At 35.9% G+C, this 20,967-nt stretch overlaps 4 protein-coding genes across 4 annotated transcripts; 2 read left to right on the plus strand and 2 right to left on the minus strand.

Annotated features, from left to right (window-relative positions):
• Positions 1 to 274: 274 nt before the first annotated feature.
• Positions 275 to 6,652, plus strand: LOC116134208 (ascorbate transporter, chloroplastic-like). Its single transcript, XM_031419884.1, has 12 exons — positions 275 to 293; positions 387 to 473; positions 1,547 to 2,094; positions 2,380 to 2,487; positions 2,742 to 2,897; positions 3,345 to 3,560; positions 3,858 to 4,067; positions 4,568 to 4,705; positions 4,917 to 5,018; positions 5,693 to 5,758; positions 6,103 to 6,187; positions 6,270 to 6,652. The coding sequence occupies exons 1-12, from the start codon at positions 275 to 277 to the stop codon at positions 6,365 to 6,367; spliced, it is 1,833 nt and encodes a 610-aa protein (XP_031275744.1). The 3' UTR covers positions 6,368 to 6,652.
• A 738-nt stretch (positions 6,653 to 7,390) lies between these two features.
• LOC116134295 (cytochrome P450 86A8) lies at positions 7,391 to 9,941 on the minus strand. The gene has a single exon (XM_031419980.1). The coding sequence runs from the start codon at positions 9,388 to 9,390 to the stop codon at positions 7,732 to 7,734; it is 1,659 nt and encodes a 552-aa protein (XP_031275840.1). The 5' UTR covers positions 9,391 to 9,941; the 3' UTR covers positions 7,391 to 7,731.
• Positions 9,942 to 14,563: 4,622 nt separating this feature from the next.
• Positions 14,564 to 19,964, minus strand: LOC116134266 (origin of replication complex subunit 5-like). The gene is made up of 6 exons (XM_031419941.1): positions 19,887 to 19,964; positions 17,585 to 17,680; positions 16,351 to 17,200; positions 15,817 to 16,236; positions 15,089 to 15,401; positions 14,564 to 14,967 (listed from the first exon to the last, which is right to left on the minus strand). Exons 3-6 carry the CDS (start codon positions 17,187 to 17,189, stop codon positions 14,917 to 14,919), a joined length of 1,623 nt encoding a protein of 540 aa, XP_031275801.1. The 5' UTR covers positions 17,190 to 17,200; positions 17,585 to 17,680; positions 19,887 to 19,964; the 3' UTR covers positions 14,564 to 14,916.
• Positions 18,233 to 20,965, plus strand: LOC116134267. Its single transcript, XM_031419942.1, has 9 exons — positions 18,233 to 18,413; positions 18,510 to 18,590; positions 18,997 to 19,086; positions 19,284 to 19,453; positions 19,704 to 19,773; positions 19,920 to 19,999; positions 20,107 to 20,169; positions 20,374 to 20,450; positions 20,591 to 20,965. Exons 1-9 carry the CDS (start codon positions 18,336 to 18,338, stop codon positions 20,689 to 20,691), a joined length of 810 nt encoding a protein of 269 aa, XP_031275802.1. The 5' UTR covers positions 18,233 to 18,335; the 3' UTR covers positions 20,692 to 20,965.
• The last annotated feature ends 2 nt before the right edge of the window (positions 20,966 to 20,967 follow it).

The raw sequence follows: 20,967 nt of genomic DNA on the forward strand, positions 1-20,967 counted from the left end.
GTTGGCCATCTCCTATTCTAATCACAAAATTGGGGGGGCCGTCTGTCTTCTATTCATTGGCTCCCTGGGAAGATCTGGTTTGCATTGTGGCTGAAAAAAGTAAGTAGTGATTCTCCTAATTGTTCTGCGATGATACATCTAATTCACCATCTCAAGAAAGCAATTTTCATTTTACGTGTTAGGTTGCAATATCTAGTGGTACTGTTTTGACAATATGTTGAATTATTAAAATAAAAACAAAACCGAGCTACTTTTTCTTCATGCAGTAACTGTAATGGCTGGACACAGAAATTGTTGCTTCCCTTAGATAGACATATTTGAATGGTAGTCATTTGTTAAATGTAAATCTGAAGTAACATTTTCCTATATTATTGTTTTCTTCCCAGGCGTACAGCTCTCCAAAGAAGACCCAGAACTTAGAGCTGAAGAAAAGAAATTTATATTGGGTGGCAACGTGTCAAAGGAACCTTTCAGTGATTCCCGGAAATTAATTTACAAAAGCACCTGTCTGGGCTCTCATAATTTCTCATTTGCCACAATGGGGCACGTTTTATACTGTTGACATGGATGCCTACATACTATAATCAGGTATCTTCATTATGAGATTAGTAATATTAGTTTCGTTGTGATTTAAGTTACCTGTTATCTGGAATTATTATGTTGTTTACAAATATATAAAATTTTGCTAACAGTTAACTGGTTACCATTTATTGTTGTTATTAATAGTTTCTTCTACTCTATGCAATTTCATCTCCTTCAATTCATTGACCGGAGAAGATGTATCTCGGCATCCAGTGAGTAATTGATAGGTTCAAATTGGGACTGAGACTTTTTATCTATATGTGGCTGTTCTTTTAATCTGATTGCAACAACTTTTGCTTAATCGGAACAGAGCTAATACTGCATGCAGTTATTTTGATAGTTTATTAACTATTGTTTAGACTTCGATAAATTTGAGGTTTGTCTAGAAGAAAAAGGTTCTTGATTATTTTCTGAGGAGAAACTTTGGAAAGTCCGCCTAGTCGGTAACGCCCATAACTCTGTGTGAAACGTGTCCATTAAAGTATGTAAGCTTTATGAGAAGTGGCCCCACATTTTCAATAAATAAATGTAAAATTTGGGATAAAGAAATAGAGTAAGCAATCTGTATACAGTAATGCTAGGCTTACCGACCCAGGACCGATTTGACATACTCACTCTGGGTTAAATTTTGAGATTTGGGTTGTTGGGTAGTGAGTCGGTATATAAAAATCGGTATTTGGGTCGGTAAATATAGTATTACTGATCTGTATATTGCTGATTTGTCTCTCTACAACTATTATAATATTATTACCTCTGTAACTGCTAATATCATTTGTTGATATTTTAGAAAGGTCTTAAAGCTGCTGCACTTAAATTTATGATGATTGTTTTGTAGTTTATTGTCAGACTTTTTTAGAGGGTGAGGATCTATGTCACATTTGGACTGGTCATTCGGAAAGTTTGTGTGATTGAGTGTTACGTGGTTTTGGTGAACCTCTCTAAAGTGCTTCTTGATGTTGGGCAGGGAAAATATGTGAAAAGGATCAAACTATTTCACATCTCAGGAGAGAACGAGCAGGCGTTGCTGTGGCCCGGAATGTACAAGGAAGCATGTTCTACCAAAAGTTGCGTAGTCAAATGGCCAATGGCTTAATATCTGGATACACACATTGTCACCTCTGGAAGGGACATCCTTTGTCCATAAGATGTAATGAAAAGTTTCACAGAATTTATCTTCGACAAAGATGTAGTGTAAGATGTGAATGTCATCTTTCCTCAGAACATTCACTTGGTAGTTGGCTTCAACCAAGAGCAGTAGATAGGATTGAAACTGGCCATTGGAAATCCTTGCAATCCAAGCATGCTAAGGTGAACAGAATTCGTGCTTTCTACAAATCTGAGGAGTATGACAAAACAGAAGCAAAGGTGGACTCTTTGACATCAGCAGAAGTGCAAGGCGTTCTACTGGAAGGAAATGTGCATGAAACATCTTCTTGGTTGGAACAATTTCCTAAACGCTGGGTGATTGTACTGCTCTGTTTTATGGCATTTCTATTGTGCAACATGGATCGTGTGAGTATTTTGTTTTTCTCTAATTGTGTATTTACTGAGACATTTCTTGTTCAAAGTTTTCTTTATTCAACAAAATTCCTTGACATGTCAAATTTAATTATTTTCAAGTTGGTGTTAGGTGCCTTCTCTAGCTATATCTAACAACCAATGTCATATTGAATTGGCAACTGAATGTTTCATTTTGATAAACATGAGAATTGAACACTTCCAACAAGTTTGTTGAACCCAGCTGTTTATTTTATGTCTTGTTCTTTACAAGTGGGCTAATTCAAATGTTTTATGTAGGTGAACATGAGCATTGCAATACTTCCCATGTCACAAGAATTCAACTGGAACAGTGCAACAGTGGGTTTAATTCAGTCCTCCTTTTTCTGGGGCTATCTACTCACTCAGGTGCAGTTCAAATTACCTTGTATACCTTAGAGATACACAAAATCGGATTTAAGAATTTATAGTTAATCCCTCTATAAAAGCACCAGCAAGCAGCTGAGTACTTTCTATGATTGACTTGTTTTGTCCTGAAGGATGTACTTTAATCTTTATGACTTGGCACTGCAAAAGTTCTGTATCAACCAATTAATGATCTTTGAATATCCTCCTGCAATCTTTTAATTTAACAAAACTTTTCTTACTTTTGTGGCACGTAGATTGTTGGAGGCATATGGGCAGATAAAATTGGTGGCAAGCTAGTATTGGGTTTTGGAGTGGTCTGGTGGTCAATAGCAACTGTTTTGACACCTATTGCTGCAAAAATCGGACTTCCTTTTTTGCTTATCATGCGTGCTTTTATGGGGATTGGAGAGGTTGGCATCTTCTTATTCTTTGACTTTGTTATTCTTTACTAGTCCATAGTGAATAAGTTTATCATTTGCTTGTTGAAGTTCCTTCTCTTGTTCTGAATCATTTGCTTAAATGGTAGGAAGGATAGGTACAACTTAACGGTTAGAAGATGAGGAGGACAGATGAAATAAATTGACCTTATGAATATTAGAAAAATTAAAATTTCAATGTCTAGTCTTGGTGGTTAGACTTTGATGCTACAATTGTTACAACTTTTTATTTGGCATGTGGTCTTTGTGGCTCATAGTGTCTTACTTTGTATTTAACTGTTTTGAAATTATAAAATGACGTAAATATACACCATTATATACTTTGAATGATGTAGTATCAGTGCTTCCTGCTTCCTAGATGTAGGATTTGACCTTTAATAACGGACCAAAGTGTTCTTATTGGTGAGAATCTCTTTACAGGGTGTTGCTATGCCTGCAATGAATAACATATTATCTAGGTGGATTCCAGTGTCGGAGAGAAGCAGATCGCTTGCCCTAGTGTATAGCGGAATGTATCTTGGTTCTGTTACTGGGTTGGCCATCTCTCCTATTCTAATCCACAAATTTGGGTGGCCGTCTGTCTTCTATTCATTTGGCTCCCTGGGAAGCATCTGGTTTGCATTGTGGCTGAAAAAAGTAAGTAGATGATTCTCCTAATTGTTCTGCTGATGATACATCTAATTCACCTATCTCAAGAAAGCAATTTTCATTTTTACGTGTTAGGTTGCAATATCTAGTGGTACTGTTTTGACAATATGTTGAATTATTAAAATAAAAACAAACCGAGCCTACTTTTTTTCTCATGCAGTAACTGTGTAATGGCTGGACACCAGAAATTGTTGCTTCCCTTAGATTAGACAATATTTGAATGGTAGTCATTTGTTAAATGTAAATCTGAAGTAACATTTTCCTTATTTATTGTTTTCTTCCCAGGCGTACAGCTCTCCTAAAGAAGACCCAGAGCTTAGAGCTGAAGAAAAGAAATTTATATTGGGTGGCAGCGTGTCAAAGGAACCTGTTTCAGTGATTCCCTGGAAATTAATATTATCAAAAGCACCTGTCTGGGCTCTCATAATTTCTCACTTCTGCCACAATTGGGGCACTTTTATACTGTTGACATGGATGCCTACATACTATAATCAGGTATCTTCATTATGAGATTGGTAATATTAGTTTCTGTATGTGATTTAAGTTACCTGACAGTGGGGATGCAAATGTTAGATGTGACAATGAACCTTTTTGCTTTATAGTAGTGTTTTATCCAAGTTTTCTTGGACATTGCTTATCCTTTAGTTTTAGAAACCTCTTGAAATTCTGAGTTTTCAGTGGCCACGGTCCAGGTACAAAATTCTCTTCAGCTCTCTCCCTTTTTACTTTTGGTGTAGGGTCATCTCTGTTAGAACCATGTTTCATGGCCAGTTTCTCACCAGTGCTCTCGCCAGCATACACTTCCCATATTATTATACTTAGCTATGCAGGTCATAAACCTTATAAAGTGACCTGGTTGGTAGACATAAATTAGTGTCTTGTTTTCTTTCATTTCATGGTTTTTCTAAGCAATGCAGTTGATTGGGCCAAGTGCTTTATAATGACATAATTATAATGATCATAACGAAGCTTATAAAACTATTTTGTTTTCTCAGGTCTTGAAGTTCAACCTCACTGAATCCGGACTCCTCTGTGTCTTGCCCTGGTTGACAATGGCAGCTTTTGCAAATCTTGGAGGCTGGATTGCGGACACACTTGTGAGCAAAGGTCTTTCCATAACTGCAGTTCGTAAGGTAAGACATTAACACTGTGGTTGATTCTTACGGTAATTTCTTAGGAACATTTGCAGCTGAATATGGATGTTATCACATATCATTCTAATTTATATCGATCTTATCCATATGGATAGTGCCACAAGGGTACAACCAAGCAACCATACCGTGGTTTATAAATGGTATTCAACCAATTGGAAATAATTTTTTTCCATCCTTTTCAATTTTGCAGATCATGCAATCAATTGGGTTTCTGGGCCCAGCTTTCTTTCTCACACAGCTGAGCAAAGTCAGGACTCCTGCAATGGCAGTGCTATGCATGGCATGCAGTCAGGTTTGATCTCTTTTTATGTCAGTTTCACCTAAGTCGATTTATTTAATCATCTTCAATTATATGTTATTAAAGCTCTGCTGTCAGTTGCTAAGTATTGCGTACATCACACTAGAAGTAAGATGTGTAGAAAATATTGATTTTTACAGTGAAATCCTCAACAATTGGCAGTTATAATTGTACCGAAAATTATAGATACTGAAAGCTAATAACATTGTCACCATCTGGGGCAGCTCCTTCAGATATTTAGGTTTAAATAATATAAGTGCAGTGAGCATAGTCCAAATAATGTTTGTCTGTCAGAAACAAACTAGAAGAAGCTACTTGTTACCTGCTCAACAATTCAACAGATTGATCTTAAAAGGCCATAAAAGCAGTATCTGGCATGGGAAGGAAAAGGAGGCATACTGTTCCACTTCACTGAACAAGAGCCAATGCAACTAACTATTTTATAAAAAGGGGATATAACTCATCTTTAATGAAAATCAGAAGTTGCTGTTTATATTATAGTTTTTCTGTTATGATGACCATACCCTTCCTATGCTGTATTTAAATAGTCACAGTAATCATATACAATCAATGCACACAAGATAGTGTATGCTGATTTAGTGTAGTTTAGATACAACTGTCTATCTTGTTATAAACCTGATGAATTATTCATACCTTCTTGTTTACAGGGCTCAGATGCATTCTCACAATCTGGTCTTTATTCCAATCACCAAGACATTGGGCCACGCTATGCTGTGAGTTATTGCTATCTTCCATAGTTCAACATAACTATAGATTTCAAGGACTACAGGATATGGCACTTGCAATTGTCCAACTCTGAAATGATTTTGCCCATAACACATTAATGAATATTTAGAAACTCTTAGACAACATATATCAATATATTTTTAAGCTCATTGGTTAACTGCTACTTTTAGTTCCACAATGGTAAACAGAGATTTTGTACTTGGAATTCAAACCCAGTTGAGGAGTTATTAGTTTAATTATGTGTGATCTTCCAGCAGAGAACTGATTTTCATTGTTTTGTTTAAATAATTTGCTTGATTAACTTAAAATCTCTTTCTTGTATCAATGACAGGGAGTTCTGTTAGGGCTATCAAACACAGCAGGAGTGCTAGCGGGTGTTTTTGGTACCGCTGCAACTGGTTACATACTCCAAAGAGGTATAGCAGTCCTAGTCTATTGTGGACATTTTAATTTTTTATTTATTGTCTATCTTTCATCTCTGGGGCTCTATCTTTGCAGGTACTTGGGATGACGTATTCAAGGTAGCTGTTGCATTATACCTCATCGGCACATTAGTTTGGAACTTATTTGCAACTGGAGAGAAAATTCTGGATTAGACAAAGTAGTGCAAGAATGAGAGGAAGATGGAGGGTATAAATTAATAACTGAAGAAAAAGGAGCCAAGTTATAAAGAAATGACAGGAAAATCATAAGGCTTGAGATATCTATACACACATGCTGGGGTGAAAATTGAAACCCTCATGAAGAAGTCTTAAAGATGCTATTATGATTTATGAAAGTTTTTCGTCAACTTTTGAGGCCCTTGAATTGACTTCTGACAACTTTTGAGTTGACTTGAGACCTTAATACAGGTTGATGGCTTTTTTTTTTTTTTTTTTTTTTTTTTTCATTTACATGTTTCTGACACTGCTTGGGTAATTTGCAGTTTTGCACCCAAGAACCTTCTCCATTGCCCATATAATGCTTTGAAGTTTAAAGTACGCCTCATCTGCTGTTTGCCTGAATAAATAAACTATCAGAATGCACCTACATTCCTTTGCAGTGATCTGTGACAGTTTGACAGATCTTGTGTCAGTTGTAGGGGTTTTCTTGAGCCCATTGGGCCCGGGGTTTTCTTGAGCCCATTGGGCCTGAGGTTTACCTATAGTCCATACTAAAAAGCGTAATCGCAGGAACTAAATTGAATGGGCTTTTCACTGTCTCTTGTCCCAAGAATTTAGGTCGGGTGGACGCATAAAATGTAACACATGATTTTGAGAGAGTGTTGTCATTCAATTTGTGTGCTGTCTTGCCGATGGTATTTTTCCCCATTTTCTCTCTTAAAGATTAGTCGTATCCAAATCTTGTCCTCATAACTAGAAAATATATACATATATTCTAAGAATTAGTCATGACCAAGTTGCAGAAACAATCGATCAGAAATATAGTTAAGTGACATAAAGAATCTTACGATTATTCCTATTAAAAAGAAAAGGAATCATCAAATCCTCGGACTGAGGAGTACTCCTATTTCGAAGAAAGTATCTCCAATAATTTATTTCAATGAAGAACATTTTATTGACATTAATTTATAATAAACAAAAAAAACTATAACTTAATGATCAACCTGTAATATCCAGTTAAACAAAAAGAAAATAAAGAATTTTATAGACTAACGAAACATCTTCCTGCAAGAAAAATAAATTAAAGTAAGGAATTTATAATGGTTATCTTTCTCTCGTGAGAATATTGATGGAATTGAAAGCAGAGATCTATATCATGATACTACTATGATCTATGTAGAAGCTCCGTCCTCTTTAATTTTTTTCTGCTGACAACCCGTGGGAAACATAAACACAATGTTGCACATGACATGAAATTGATCCACCGTAACTTGAACAGCTTCGTAGCCATTGTCCGTCCCCTCGCCTTAAATATACTACTTCCATGAAACCACCAACACTCCAAATTAAAAACCACCTTAAACAACACCACCTACCATTTCGTCAACCCTTACCCCACCATTACCACTACATTTATTACTCTCATCATGTAATTGCAATAATTCTCCCTCCTTTTTCTCCTTAATTCTTCCTACAATCCCCTCTAATTCTCTTTTATGCACATTTACCTTCAGCCCATATTTCATAAACAAAGTCAATGACATCTTTTGCTCTACCTTGTGTCCCGCCACCACCGTCAGTCGATGCCGCAGTAACGCCGCTGCTGCCACCGACTTCATTTGCAAGTAAGCCAAATCCTTCCCCAAACATATTCTCGGCCCTGCATTAAATGCAACAAATTTATAGGAATCATGCATCACAAATTTCTTCCCGTCAGACGACAACCATCTCTCTGGACGAAACTCTAGGCAATCATCTCCCCACGTCGACCTCATTCTCCCTGTTGCATATATCGAATACGTAACTGATGAACCTGCTGGCACGAATGTTCCGTCCGGTAATACGTCGTCGGAGATCACGTGCTTTGAGTCCTCTGGTACCGAAGGGTACAGCCTTAGGGTTTCTGATAATGCTGCTTTTAAGTATATCAAACGGTCAACTTCTTCAAACCCTAACGGCTCCTCAAACCACTTTGACGTGTCATCACCACGTGTTTCAATTAAGACACCGCATAATTCAAATAAGATTTTCTCTTCGATTGATGGATTTTGTATGACCAACCAAAAGAACCAGCTCAACGCTACTGATGACGTGTCACGTCCAGCTAGGATAAAGTTAAGTGCCACGTGTTTGAGAAATTCATCCGAGTATGATTCTTTTTTCTTCATAAACCTTGAGAGCAAGTCATCGTGTGGGTTCCCATCTTTTTGCTGATTCAGCAACTCCAGCTTACGTGCATTGATTACCTCGGATAAATACTTATCGATGTGGACTAGGCTCCGGCTCAAGCTCACTTCCATGCCCATCCTCAGCCATTTCTTCAGCTTCCACAAGATTTCCGGCAAAATAAAACGTTGAAGCGAAGCTTCAGTGGCTCTGTCGAAAGCCCATGCGAAGCTGTTTTCGGGAAGGCCAGACGCGCAGGTTTGCGGATCCTTCCCAAACGCCAAGCCACAAATGTTATCAAACGTGAGGCGAAGCAATAAGTCTTGTAGATCAACCGGCTGAGCGGCGAGCTGAGCAGACTCAAGAATCGGACAGAACCTAAGCTTAATGGCTCGGCTAACCCAGCGAGTCATGGCTTGGCGCAGAGTCCTGGTGGTGAATTCCAATGCGGCAGTCTTTCTCTGGAACAGCCACGTGTCACCATCAGAATTGAAGATCCCTTCACCAAGTAGATCATGGAACACGGCTTGCCAAGTGGGTCCCTTGGGGTAATTTTCGAAGCGGGTCTTTAATATGTGCTCTACATTTTTAGGATCGCACGTGACAGTCACAAGACCTTGCTTTCTGGCGAGGAATGGAATTGCACAGATGCAGGTCTGGTACGTGCCACCACACGCGCGAAGATTGTCGCAGATCCAGTCATGCATACGATCACAGTTTTCAATCAAACCCGGGAGACTGCCGAATAGAGGCCAAACACGTGGACCTTTCAAGGTGCGTGAGATGAATGTGAGCCACAGTAGATAAGCCGTGACAGCCGAAAACAGAAGCAAAGCAGTAGCTATATCCATATATAGTCGGTGATGGGGAAGAAAAACAATGTGACCGATATTATAGAGAATTATTTTTCTCCGGGAAAATAGAAAAGAAGTTACCTTAACAATGCAAGAAACTTGGGTGAAGATAATAAAGTGAAAGGCTGTGTTTTTGATATAAGCTTTATTTGTAAAGAAAATGAAGGTTGAAAGAGATCTAAAAGAGCAAAACAAGTAAAACGCAGAGAGAAAGAGAAGGAAATAGGAGTGTGATAGATAGATAGAACAAAATGAGAGTTTTAGAGACGTATTTTATAGGTGAAACTACATTCAAAAGCAATTATTAAGGCCAGACTGTTCTTTTGAATTGCACCATCTTACTCTTTCTCTCTCTGCAACCATCAGATGAACCATCATAAATACCCTAGAAGAAGTTCGTTGAAACTTTTATAAGCTAAAAACTCTTATCTAATATCAACCCAAAGAAAACGCATGCACACAGTTAATCCTTACAACCTCATCAAAATTTGACTAGATCTCTCTCTTCTCTTTTCTACACCTAATTTTGCAGGAAAGAAAAGAGTCTTTAATTCAATGCATTCAATGAAGAGAATTTAATGTGGTTGGTTGAGGAGCCAGAGCACCTAGCTGATACCATAGAAGAAAAAAAAAACACAAAACGATGAACTGAATATAAAAAATAAAAAGGGTCACAAAAGACACACTGTTTCTAGGTTGGTGTAATGTATGACCATATTGTAACTCTGATTTATATTAGTTTTCTCTGGATAAAAATACTTGAATGAAAATGCATGGGTTCGTCATGCGGACTTTGGTTAGGGTTCGGTGAGCAACTCGCCAACAATCTTATAAACTTTGCCTCTCTGCCATGCATATACTAATAATATTACTGTTCATCTTTTATATGTTTCCGATTAAAACAAATTCTCGAGACTCATCTAACGGTTGACCTTGGTCTTTTAATGCTTGTATGATAAGAAAATGCGTGCCCAGTGCGTCTGATATCTATTAAAAAAAGCAAAGTCAAATGTAGATTAAGCGCACCAGAAGGCAGATGGCTTACTCCGATCGGCACTCCTAATTTTCATGCTTCATTGATATTTTTGTTTTCTTCTTTTCTCCATTGATTTCTATTTCTACAAAATTATTATTTAATTAGTTGACTGTTGGCAGCTGATTACTATTACAAAATATTTATGATGTTGTAAACTCCCGTAATTTCTGTAGGTGGATAAAGTCAACAAATATTTAAGAATCATTGACCCCAAAATATATATCATCCAATAGCTAATAACTTGTGAAAAAAAAAAAAGAGACTCCTGAAAACCTAATATTTAATGAAAATTTATTAGATCGATCAAATTACAATATGGTCTTTCTTGCCTCCATTAATTCACTTCCAGTTCCAGCTGCCACATTAATTAAATAAAAGTATTTGAAGCTTGGTGTGCAAAACCCTGTTAGGTAATCATCAACCAAACTTATTTTGTAAGTAATTAATATTTATTGTTTGTGTTATCCATTTTAATAGTCGGGTCAAAACTCCTTTAAGCAACTTGACTATTACTTTTGGGGGGGGGGGGGGGGGGGGGTGGGGGGAAAGCAATATATTACAATGGGTGGCTTGGCTAATATTAGTTGGACTGATGCATCTAGATAGGCAATTAAGATTGGTCAGCTTCTAATTGAGGTCTTTCTTATGCCGTGCAAGAAACTGTTTGATCATCGAAATTAAAATGTTTCTTTAAAAGCTTTTAATTGAAAAAAAAAAAAAAAAAAAAAACATTGGTCTTATGAAATTATTAATGGAGATTACTATTAATGATACAATCGGTTGAGAACTTGCCGTCCTAGAATTAATTGAGTTCGCATATTCTAACGCGCCAAAAATTAATTCTATCCACTTTAAAACTTCGGTTCGTTTCCTCAAATTAATTGAGAAAAGGGTTTCGATACCGTGCCACCGCACAACTATTTATGAGTCACTTTCACTTTCTCTTTCTTTTTTCTTTTTAATAAAGAGGAAACAACATGCACCTATCCAAGGTTGGGAGAAACGATAATTGATACCCAAGAGGTTTCAAAAAGACGAACAGGTACCTTCCATTAGGAAAAAGACTATAATGCCCTTGAGAAATATTAGTCTATTTTTTTAATTACATTTAGTCTCCTTAAGTTTATTAATTCCATTAAATATTCCCAGAAAAAAATTTAAAAATTAACAAAAACACCCCCACTCACCCATACTTGTCAGATTCCAGCGGCCACCACTGAAAATGGCCGATAGTTCACCGATCTGGCCTTTTTCGGCCAGATCTAACGTGAGAAGGCCAGATCTGGCTGGAAAGTGATGGCCAAATTTTGGCCATCGTTGACAGACAACGACGGCCACATCTTTGGCTGTCACTTTCTAGCCAGATCTGGCCTTTTCCAGCCAGATCGGTGAACTACCGACCATTTTCGGTGATAGCGTAGACTGTTGTGACAGATTCCGGCTACCACCGTCGGTGGCCTCCGGAATCTGGCAAGTATGGGTGGGTGGGGGTGTTTTTGTTAATTTTTAAACTTTTTTCTGGGGGGTATTTGATGAAATTAATAAACTTAAGGGGTCTAAAAGTAATTCAAAAAATAGACTAATATTTCTCAAAGGGCATTATAGTCTTTTCCCTAACGAAAGGTACATGTTTGTCTTTTTTAAACCTTTTGGGTACCAATCTGTTGTTTCTCCATACCTTGGGTAGGTGTAAGTCATTCTACCTTTAATAAATAAACGAACGAGCCATTATGGGGCCGTATTTGCCCAAATTTCCTTTATTAGTTATGTTAAATATAGACTTTTGGGTGTAGCGATAGAGACTTTTAAGTATATTACTCAAGAGGTTTTGATTTTGATTTTGATTTCTCTCGGTTGTTAAAAGAAATGGCTACTAGATGCTTTATCCGGTCTTTAACTTCAGGGTTTCAAAGGATTTGTCAAGGTGCACGCAAACTAATTCGAACACCCTTAATCACAAAAAAATATATACAGTAAAAGCTTTCTATGATAATACTCTATGTAAAAATAAACTCTATATAGATATAAAAAATTATATTTCCAATTTGGGATAGTTATAAATAAGAATAAACTCCACATTATAATAAGTTATAATTTTTTTAATTCCCGTCTTAAGAAAAGTTGTTTCTACATAGTAATAATTATCTATATATTGCAAAATATATATATATATACCTTACATTAAAGGTTTAAGATGAAATAAAATGTTTATTTAAAGTTGTTTGAGAGAATAATTTATGTTTTAGAGTTGTTACCACATCTTTTAACTTGCAGGTACTATACTTGCTAGCATGAACATCTTCTTGTTGAAATCAAAATATTTTTAACTTCTCAAGTATGTTTAAAGCTTATTGGCATGGAACTTTTTATATTTCCGTATTATCATCCTTTTGATTATTTTATTTCTCTTATTGTCTAATTGTTGCAGTGATTTCTTCTTCATTTAAAACATACATGACTTGTTGCTCATTTGGATGATTGAGAAAGATATTAATATCTATTCGATTAGTGTAATAAAGTTATCAAATCTGATCACTCAATTTTACAATGACTCTTTGGTTTTCCTCATCCACTTTATTTGTAACTTGTAATTCATCGACATTGGAGATTCTAATTTTGTAATGCTTAAAACAATTGGCAATTGTATATGGCTTCACATTAACTTGACCATATAACAACTACATTTATAATTCCATTAAGGACACTTATCCTTGCTGGTTCCAAGACATAATCTTCTATCTGTTTCAAAAGTAGACAATTAAAGTGCTGAATTGAAATTTAATACTATTAAAACATGAATTAGAATCCTAACTAATACTGTACTACTAAAACATGAAATATAAAATTAATAAGAAATTTTTGTAACTATACCTCTTATTAAGTTACAACATCCTCATAATAATAAAATTAGTTAGTCTCACCATTATGACTATAAAGAAATTGTAATATATATATTGACTTTCGAAATGAGAACAGTGCCACCGAAATAAATTTTATGAATCCTCCTAATGTAGTAGTATATAATTATACCTGTTAATTATTTTAAGGTACAAAAATCCCTAAACAAATATTTTCAAAATTGAGAAAAGTCTTTATTTTATTTTTTGCCCAAGTTAATGATAGTTTCTACCATTGTTTTAAATCCTGGATCGGAGGGCTACCTGTTTTGTTACCTAGGTCACGGGTCAACCGGTCCAACCGGTTGGACTGGTGACATAGCAATAATTTTATTTTTTTTAAAATTATATATTAATCCCTTAAATTTTAGTATATTATAAAATTACCCCTAAAAAATTTAAAGTAGTCCCAAAATTTTTTATTTATTTTAAAAATACCCCAAAAAATTACCAATTAATCCCTAAACTTTTGACATATCTCCAAAAAACCCCTAGAAAGTTCAATTAGTTCCTATAAATTTGAAATACTATAAAAAAAAACCTCTACAACCTGAATCGAACCGGAGAAGCTATCAGGTCCTGGTCGAACCAGTCCGATCTGGGTTTTAAAACAGAGGTTTCTACCCTATTTTTGAAACACGTATGGTTCAAAGGAACAGAGAGTTATAAAATTTCATAAAATTGGATGAGGTTGCGGTCAATCTCAAACGCCAACTAAAGTCTTTGTATTAATTTAGGTCACCAACTGCACCACTAGTTTTATTAATTTCCTTATTGCTTTCATACAAACTTGATGGTCAATTAAGACATCAATTACTCCAACTATTTTTTTGTGCTTTTGTCACACATCAACAATGGTTGTTTCCCTTTGGAAAACCTAAACAGAAATACACGTATTTCCCGTATTTAAGAATTAAGACAACTGATCCAAACAAACATGCATCTATCAAGTGCAACTGTACCCACTGAACATTTTTCTTTTGAGTTTGTCAATGACATTTTGTTCAATTGTCCTGGCATGGCATGATGTTTGAAAAAGTTAAAGACCTATTTCACTCCTCATGCTTAGGCCTATAAGGTGTCAACAGGTCCGGTTGTGGGTGGCCCTTACAGAACAGTCCTCATAACAGACCTTTTAGAAGTGGTAGCATAAGCTAACCCTTTCTTCAGAATTTTACAAATTCCTGCCGATACTATCTGCTGTTGCCTCTTTTCAAATAAAGCTTACATGTTTGAATTCTAAGAATGAAAAATAAACATATACAGATCTAAAAAAATAAAATAAAACAGAGCAACTAGGTTGCATCAAGTCCCTAATCCATTACACGCGCAAGATAGTCATTGACTATCCAGAAACCAGTATTTTGATCAAACCATATATAGATTTCTTTAACAGTTCCTATCAAAAACTGATCTCATCTACTTGATGCCCATAATCACTCCCTTAATATGTACCAGGAGTGTGTTAATCAACTTGCCATGCACAAACCATGGGAATCTGAAATTATGGGCCATATGATTTGTCTCTGAGATTTCTCTTCACTGGAACGGATAAAAGGCCATGATACAAGTTTCTCTTCACATCACTGACTATCTTCTGAACAAGTACTTTGACAAAGGGAACTTAAGGCTCCTTGCAACCTACATTGATCAAAGTATGTAACTGAATAATTTACAATATCATTGAGAGAATTAAATTGCATTACACAGATCATCATCATGCAAATAACAGTAATAAATGTAAAAATTGTAGAATTTTTACCTTCAGAGCCAAATCTTCAGATACTGTAGAACGATATCGAGTTGAACCCTCTAAAGGACAGCTTCCTCCTTTGACAATAAAATTAACATTGCAGAGACTGGATAGTTGCAAGAGAACATCAGACATGAGTCCATTACTCTCTCCTTCAACTGTTACACCATCAGCTCCTCCCTCTTCACCGAATGAATCTTCTCCTACTGATGTGATACACTGGAATATGGCTAATAATCTCTCCAAAGAGAAAGTTCCAGGCCCTTTCATAAATAACTCCTCTTCTTCTGCTTCCCTCCTTTCCACTGATTTTTCAGAGACCCTAAGCAGGAAGTAGTTAATCTAGAGAATTAAAATGTTGACAAGTAAAAGATGCAATAGAGCAACATCATATTATCAATGTCTAGTACCTAACAAATGCTGATGATATACTATCTATTCAAAAAAATAAAGATCAACAAACTGATGAAAATACCAAGAGGTTGCAACTAAAATTTTGACTCAAAGTCCATTTGATACAGAGGAAAGATAATAAGTTGAGTATACATTCATCATTTTGGAAAAAAACATGGGGAATGTTGTTCAATTTGCAGAATTAACCTCACAATTAATACAATGACAAAATAGCTCTAGAAGTAAAAGTGAAAGTATTTGTACATCCTACTACATAGTACCATGGTTTTCAAGTAATACTAAAATTAAAATAAATTAAAAGACCAGATTGCCAATAAACTTACTTCCTCTTTCTTTTGCGACTGTTAGAACCCCCAGTTGAATCAAAAAGTGATGCATCAAGAGTGGCGGGATTTCTTGAAGCAAGGAATGCTGAAATAAGGAGATACTTAGCAGAAGTAGACATATGGAAGTCTATCTCATCAAAATCTCTGGAACCCACTGATTTCTTAGCACTTCCTTTCTTCCTGGTCTCCTGATTGGCTTCAGATTCAACAGAAGGTTGAGATGCAACACTAAATATCTCATTCAAAGAATGAGCAATGTGTGGCTGAATATGACTAAACAATCTTCTCTTCATATCTTCATTTGGTACAACTCCCAAATCACTTAAAGGTTCACAATATTTTTTAAATAATGTTGAAAATGCTGTAGATAGTTCATCCAAACGTCTGGAAACTCTGCAGAATGGTCTCAGCACAACACTGTTTGATAAGAAAAAAAACAACTCCATGAATTGTATGAGCAAACCATCAAAGGAGAATCAATGAAAACATAAATTCTGTATTCTATTGAAAAAATAAGTTCTGTATTCTTACTCTAGAAAGGAGGAATAGAGCTTCTGATTTGCTTGGTTTCTCAAGAAAATTTGACGGAGATCATCTTCTGTGTATTCAGGAAAATAAACAAGAATAGGTTCCATGTAACCAGTATTTGAGTAATAAGTATCAGGAGAGCTATTGCTGATAAATATAAAACCCACTTCAGGCATCTTCAAGATATCACAGAGACCAAACAGTAAAGGTAATATACTAGAACTCTTATCCCACTCTCGAACAAGGTCAAAATTATCAAAAATCAAGTAAATCATCCTTCCATTAACTTGTCCCTTCAACTTACTTGAGCTCATTTTCTTTGAGTTCTCCTTGAGACTGTCTATAACATTTATCAATGCCTCACGTATAAAATTAACAAAATCAGATGGCTTTTCACATTTCTTCACACTTGAATAACCATTAACTGCATCCTTTTTATGAAACAACAACTGGTTCAGGATAGACTCAAACAAGATCCGAGGACTGTAACATGAAAGACAGCTTATATAAACAAAAGGGCCTCTGAGATGGCGGAATACTTGGAGAATAATACTAGTTTTTCCAGTAGAAGCACTCCCGTATATAAACATAGGAGGCATTGAAGACTTTATGGTACCCAAAAGATGCAGTATCTCGAGAATTTGAACACGCCTCCCTGGGAAACAAGATAACAAATCATCTAAGCCAATGGGTTCTTGTCCAAATACTAAGTTATCAAGTGTTAGTGTTTGGGAATTAAATGATTTTGCTGCTTCAATATCATTGGTTGAATTAGCAGTAGACAAGGACAATCTTGTAGCTCTCCTACTCACTTGTGTGGCTTCCTCTTTGTCCTTGGCCATCAATACAATTTCTGGCCAATAAAGGGGGAAAAAATATATAACATCCATCAGTAAACTAGCATCAAGAGCATCATACGACAATAAAATCAAAAAATTAAAACAATATAACAGTAACCAATTAGGGACTTCAATTAATATCTTTTTCAAGAACCCATTAATCAAAATCCAAACAGAGTAAAAAGCAGTTATGTAAATTAACAAATGATTGATAAATTAGGGAAAGTAATTTCAGCAACAGTAACTCGAGGATAGTGATTATACAAAACCGGAGAAAGCGAAAATATTTCTAGTTGAACATTAAACCTTTTGAAATTAAATTTTCCTGCGTTTCCTTTTCGACCAATCAAAGATGAAGACGAGAAAGAGGAAAACAAACTTAAGCTAAAGAGACATACCTGACAGAAACGTAGCCGTTCAAGTGAGAATCAGAGATTCTTGCAATCAGAAAACCCTAATGGAGTGAGAGTTGCTGAGATTTGAGAAAAGAATATCTGAGAAAATTGTTCCCGCCAAAAAGGTTAAATTAGGTGCGGCGAAGTTCACGATAATCATAGGTAATGTATTGCATACCTGGACCCGGCCCAGTTGTTAGAATGATAGAGCCGGACCCGGAAATCTACAGTTCTCTTAATGGACCCTGACTCGGGTACTATCGTAGCAGGCCCGAGTTGAATAACACCTGGATCCACCCGGATCCCGACCAGGCTAATTTTTTTTTTGTCACTTCTGGTATAAAATTATTTTCTTAATTGAAAAAAACTAATTTAAGTCATACTAATACTATACCAACAATCATTTCTGATAAATTTTCTCTCATAATCTTGATATAGCAGTTTATAATTAATTAATTCATAATTAATTATGAGATCTATATAAGAACTATTATAAACCAACTAATTACGAAACTTGTTCCATAAAAGGGGTGGAAGGAGGTTGTTAGTGTAGTTTTAATATTAATATTGTTATAGTATGGTCCAACACTCTTCCTACTAAGCAATATGTGGCCTAATTTGATTGGTAAGCAAAAAAGCCTACCTGCTTCATGGCGTCTCTAAATGAAGAACAGTGTAATCAGGGTTGGGTGGCGGGGACGATACAATCATTTATCTTTTGAAAAAAAGAAAGAAAAATAAAGTAGAAGGAGAAATGGGAGATTTGTATGCCTTGGACTTTGATGGAGTTCTCTGTGACAGTTGTGGAGAGAGCTCTCTCTCTGCTGTCAAGGTCCTCTCTCAACCTTTCCTGTTGCCGTTGGTTTCATATTGCAAATTACAATTTTATTTTAATTTTGTTTCTTTTTGGGTCACTTGTGTACGATAGGCTGCCAAAGTGAGATGGCCGGGTTTATTCGATGGCGCGGATTCTGCCATGGAGGATTGGATTGTCGATCAAATGTACAAAGTAAGCTCTCCACAGTTTCTTTAATTGTATCTCTTTTTAGCTGGTTGTCTCACGTCTCTGAAATTCTAGTCAATTCAAATTTCATTCACACTCTAAAAGCCCAGATATAGATAAATTCAATAATTTGTTATTTATATGTTTAGGATTTCCATTCTGTTGAAATGTTGATTAGAGTTTATACTGCACAATTAGACAGTGGAAAATAGGATTTAGAGCGGTTCTCACTTCTCAACTCTTGTGCCACTAAAAGATTCAATGAATGTTGAAGCTACCTCTTAGCTATGAAAACGTATTATATATAAGAAGATAAGACTTTTTGTTTTGGTCGATATTGCCTATGTTTGAGAGTGGAATTGTGTGGAAAAAAGGTTATTTTGAAGATGATTAATGCCTTATACTATGGCAGGTGAGACCTGTGGTCGAAACTGGATATGAAAATCTGTTGCTTGTGAGGTTGCTGCTGGAGACGAGACTACCTTCCATTCGGAAATCCTCGGTGGGTAGAGAACACACACTCTCCATTCTGGGTTGAAATTATCTGATGGATGTTAAATGGCTAAACAAATGTTTAGTTTCAAATTTGTTCTTGACAAGAATAGTGATAATCAGAGACAAGAATAGTGATAATCAGAGATTCTTTTATTTGCATTTTAAAGAATTGGTGGATCTGATGACTATCATTCAATTTGCAAGGTTGCAGAGGGACTCACAGTAGAGGGGATATTGGAGAACTGGTCTAAGCTTAAACCTGTCATTATGGAAGAATGGGGCGAAAACAGTAGAGATGATCTAATAGATCTTTTTGGGAAGGTCAGAGACGAATGGATGGATACAGACTTGGAAACTTGGATTGGTGCAAATAGGTATTGTGAACGAGTTTATTGAGAGTGACCATATGTGATACTCCTAGTTTGCATGATGAAAAAATGTGGTGCTTTTTTTGTGATCATTTTTCAAGACTAGCCTAATTTTATTCAGTTGCTTCTCATGTCAACCAAATTCTTGTGACTTCCTATATAAGTTTACTATTGACATATTGTAACTGAACTTTGTTGAAAAGAACTGCAAATAGGACCAGGAAAATTTTCAGATTTAAAGGTGTTTCTTCTGCAGATTCTATCCAGGTGTTCCTGATGCTCTGAAATTTGCAAGCTCAAGGATATATATAGTTACCACAAAACAGGTGCAGTCTCTTCTTCTTTGCTCTCAGCCACGTCAATACTCAGCTTGTGCACATAAATAAACTAAAGAAGGGACTCATTTAAAAGAAATACTCTTAAATATTCTATTTCTCACCAGTAAATGACCTTCCCTTTTCTCCCAATTCAGAGCCGATTTGCAGATGCTTTGTTGCAAAAGCTTGCAGGAGTTACAATACCACCTGAGAGAATTTATGGCCTTGGAACTGGGTTAGTATGTTCACATATGCAATTAAGACTAGTAAATTATTGGGGTTGATTCTCTTACACTGTTGCTTGTGGTTACTCTCGTAAAAAATATTTTGATCTCCTTACAGTCCTAAGGTGGAAGTGCTGAAGCAACTTCAGAAGAAACCAGAACACCAGGGGCTGACACTACAGTAGGTTACTTTTTTTTCCACTATCATTAAACATCAAATAATGTAGTCCATGTTTCTTAATTGATGGGTTTTGATAATTGATAGTTATCATTTTACAGCACTGCTGTTGCCCATCAATCTTTTACTACTATCGTGTTTCTGAATTGATAGGTTGTTAACTAAGGTTGAATGAAACTGACTATATCACCTCTGATTCTGGACTAGCTTTGTGGAAGATCGACTTGCAACTCTGAAGAATGTGATTAAAGAGCCTGAATTAAATGCATGGAATTTGTATCTCGGTAATACGTTTTCTGGGTTTTTCTTGTAATTTCTGTAACCATCTTTTCGTCTTCTCTGCCTCCAAAGTCTCTTTTGGCTTTTTATGTTATATTTATACTGGCATGTAGTTTTAGTTGCTAACGTGGATCAATTGGAACAGGTAAATGGGGGTACAACACTGAGAAAGAGAGAGAGGAAGCAGCAAGCATTCCCAGGGTTCAAGTTCTCGAACTCTCGGACTTTAGTCGGAAGCTGAAATAATGATTGATTTCACTGTACTGTTAATTATTCATAGATTACTCATTTCACTTATAAATAAAAACGGCATAATTTCTCGTTTCATGAAAATCATGGAGATGAGTTATTTGAATGTCCAGCATTGCCTTCTAATAAAGAAGCCATGTATTTCCGAGCTATTGATGGTATCACAAAGACAAACAGATAATTACTTGTGGATTTCAATTGTAATAATTTGTTTGATACCCTGATTCCTAGTAATAATGAATAAATTTCAATTATCAAGTCATACGGTAATAA

Source organism: Pistacia vera, unplaced genomic scaffold (assembly GCF_008641045.1).
Source record: "Pistacia vera cultivar Batoury unplaced genomic scaffold, PisVer_v2 Contig284, whole genome shotgun sequence".
Classification (NCBI taxonomy): Eukaryota; Viridiplantae; Streptophyta; class Magnoliopsida; order Sapindales; family Anacardiaceae; genus Pistacia; species Pistacia vera.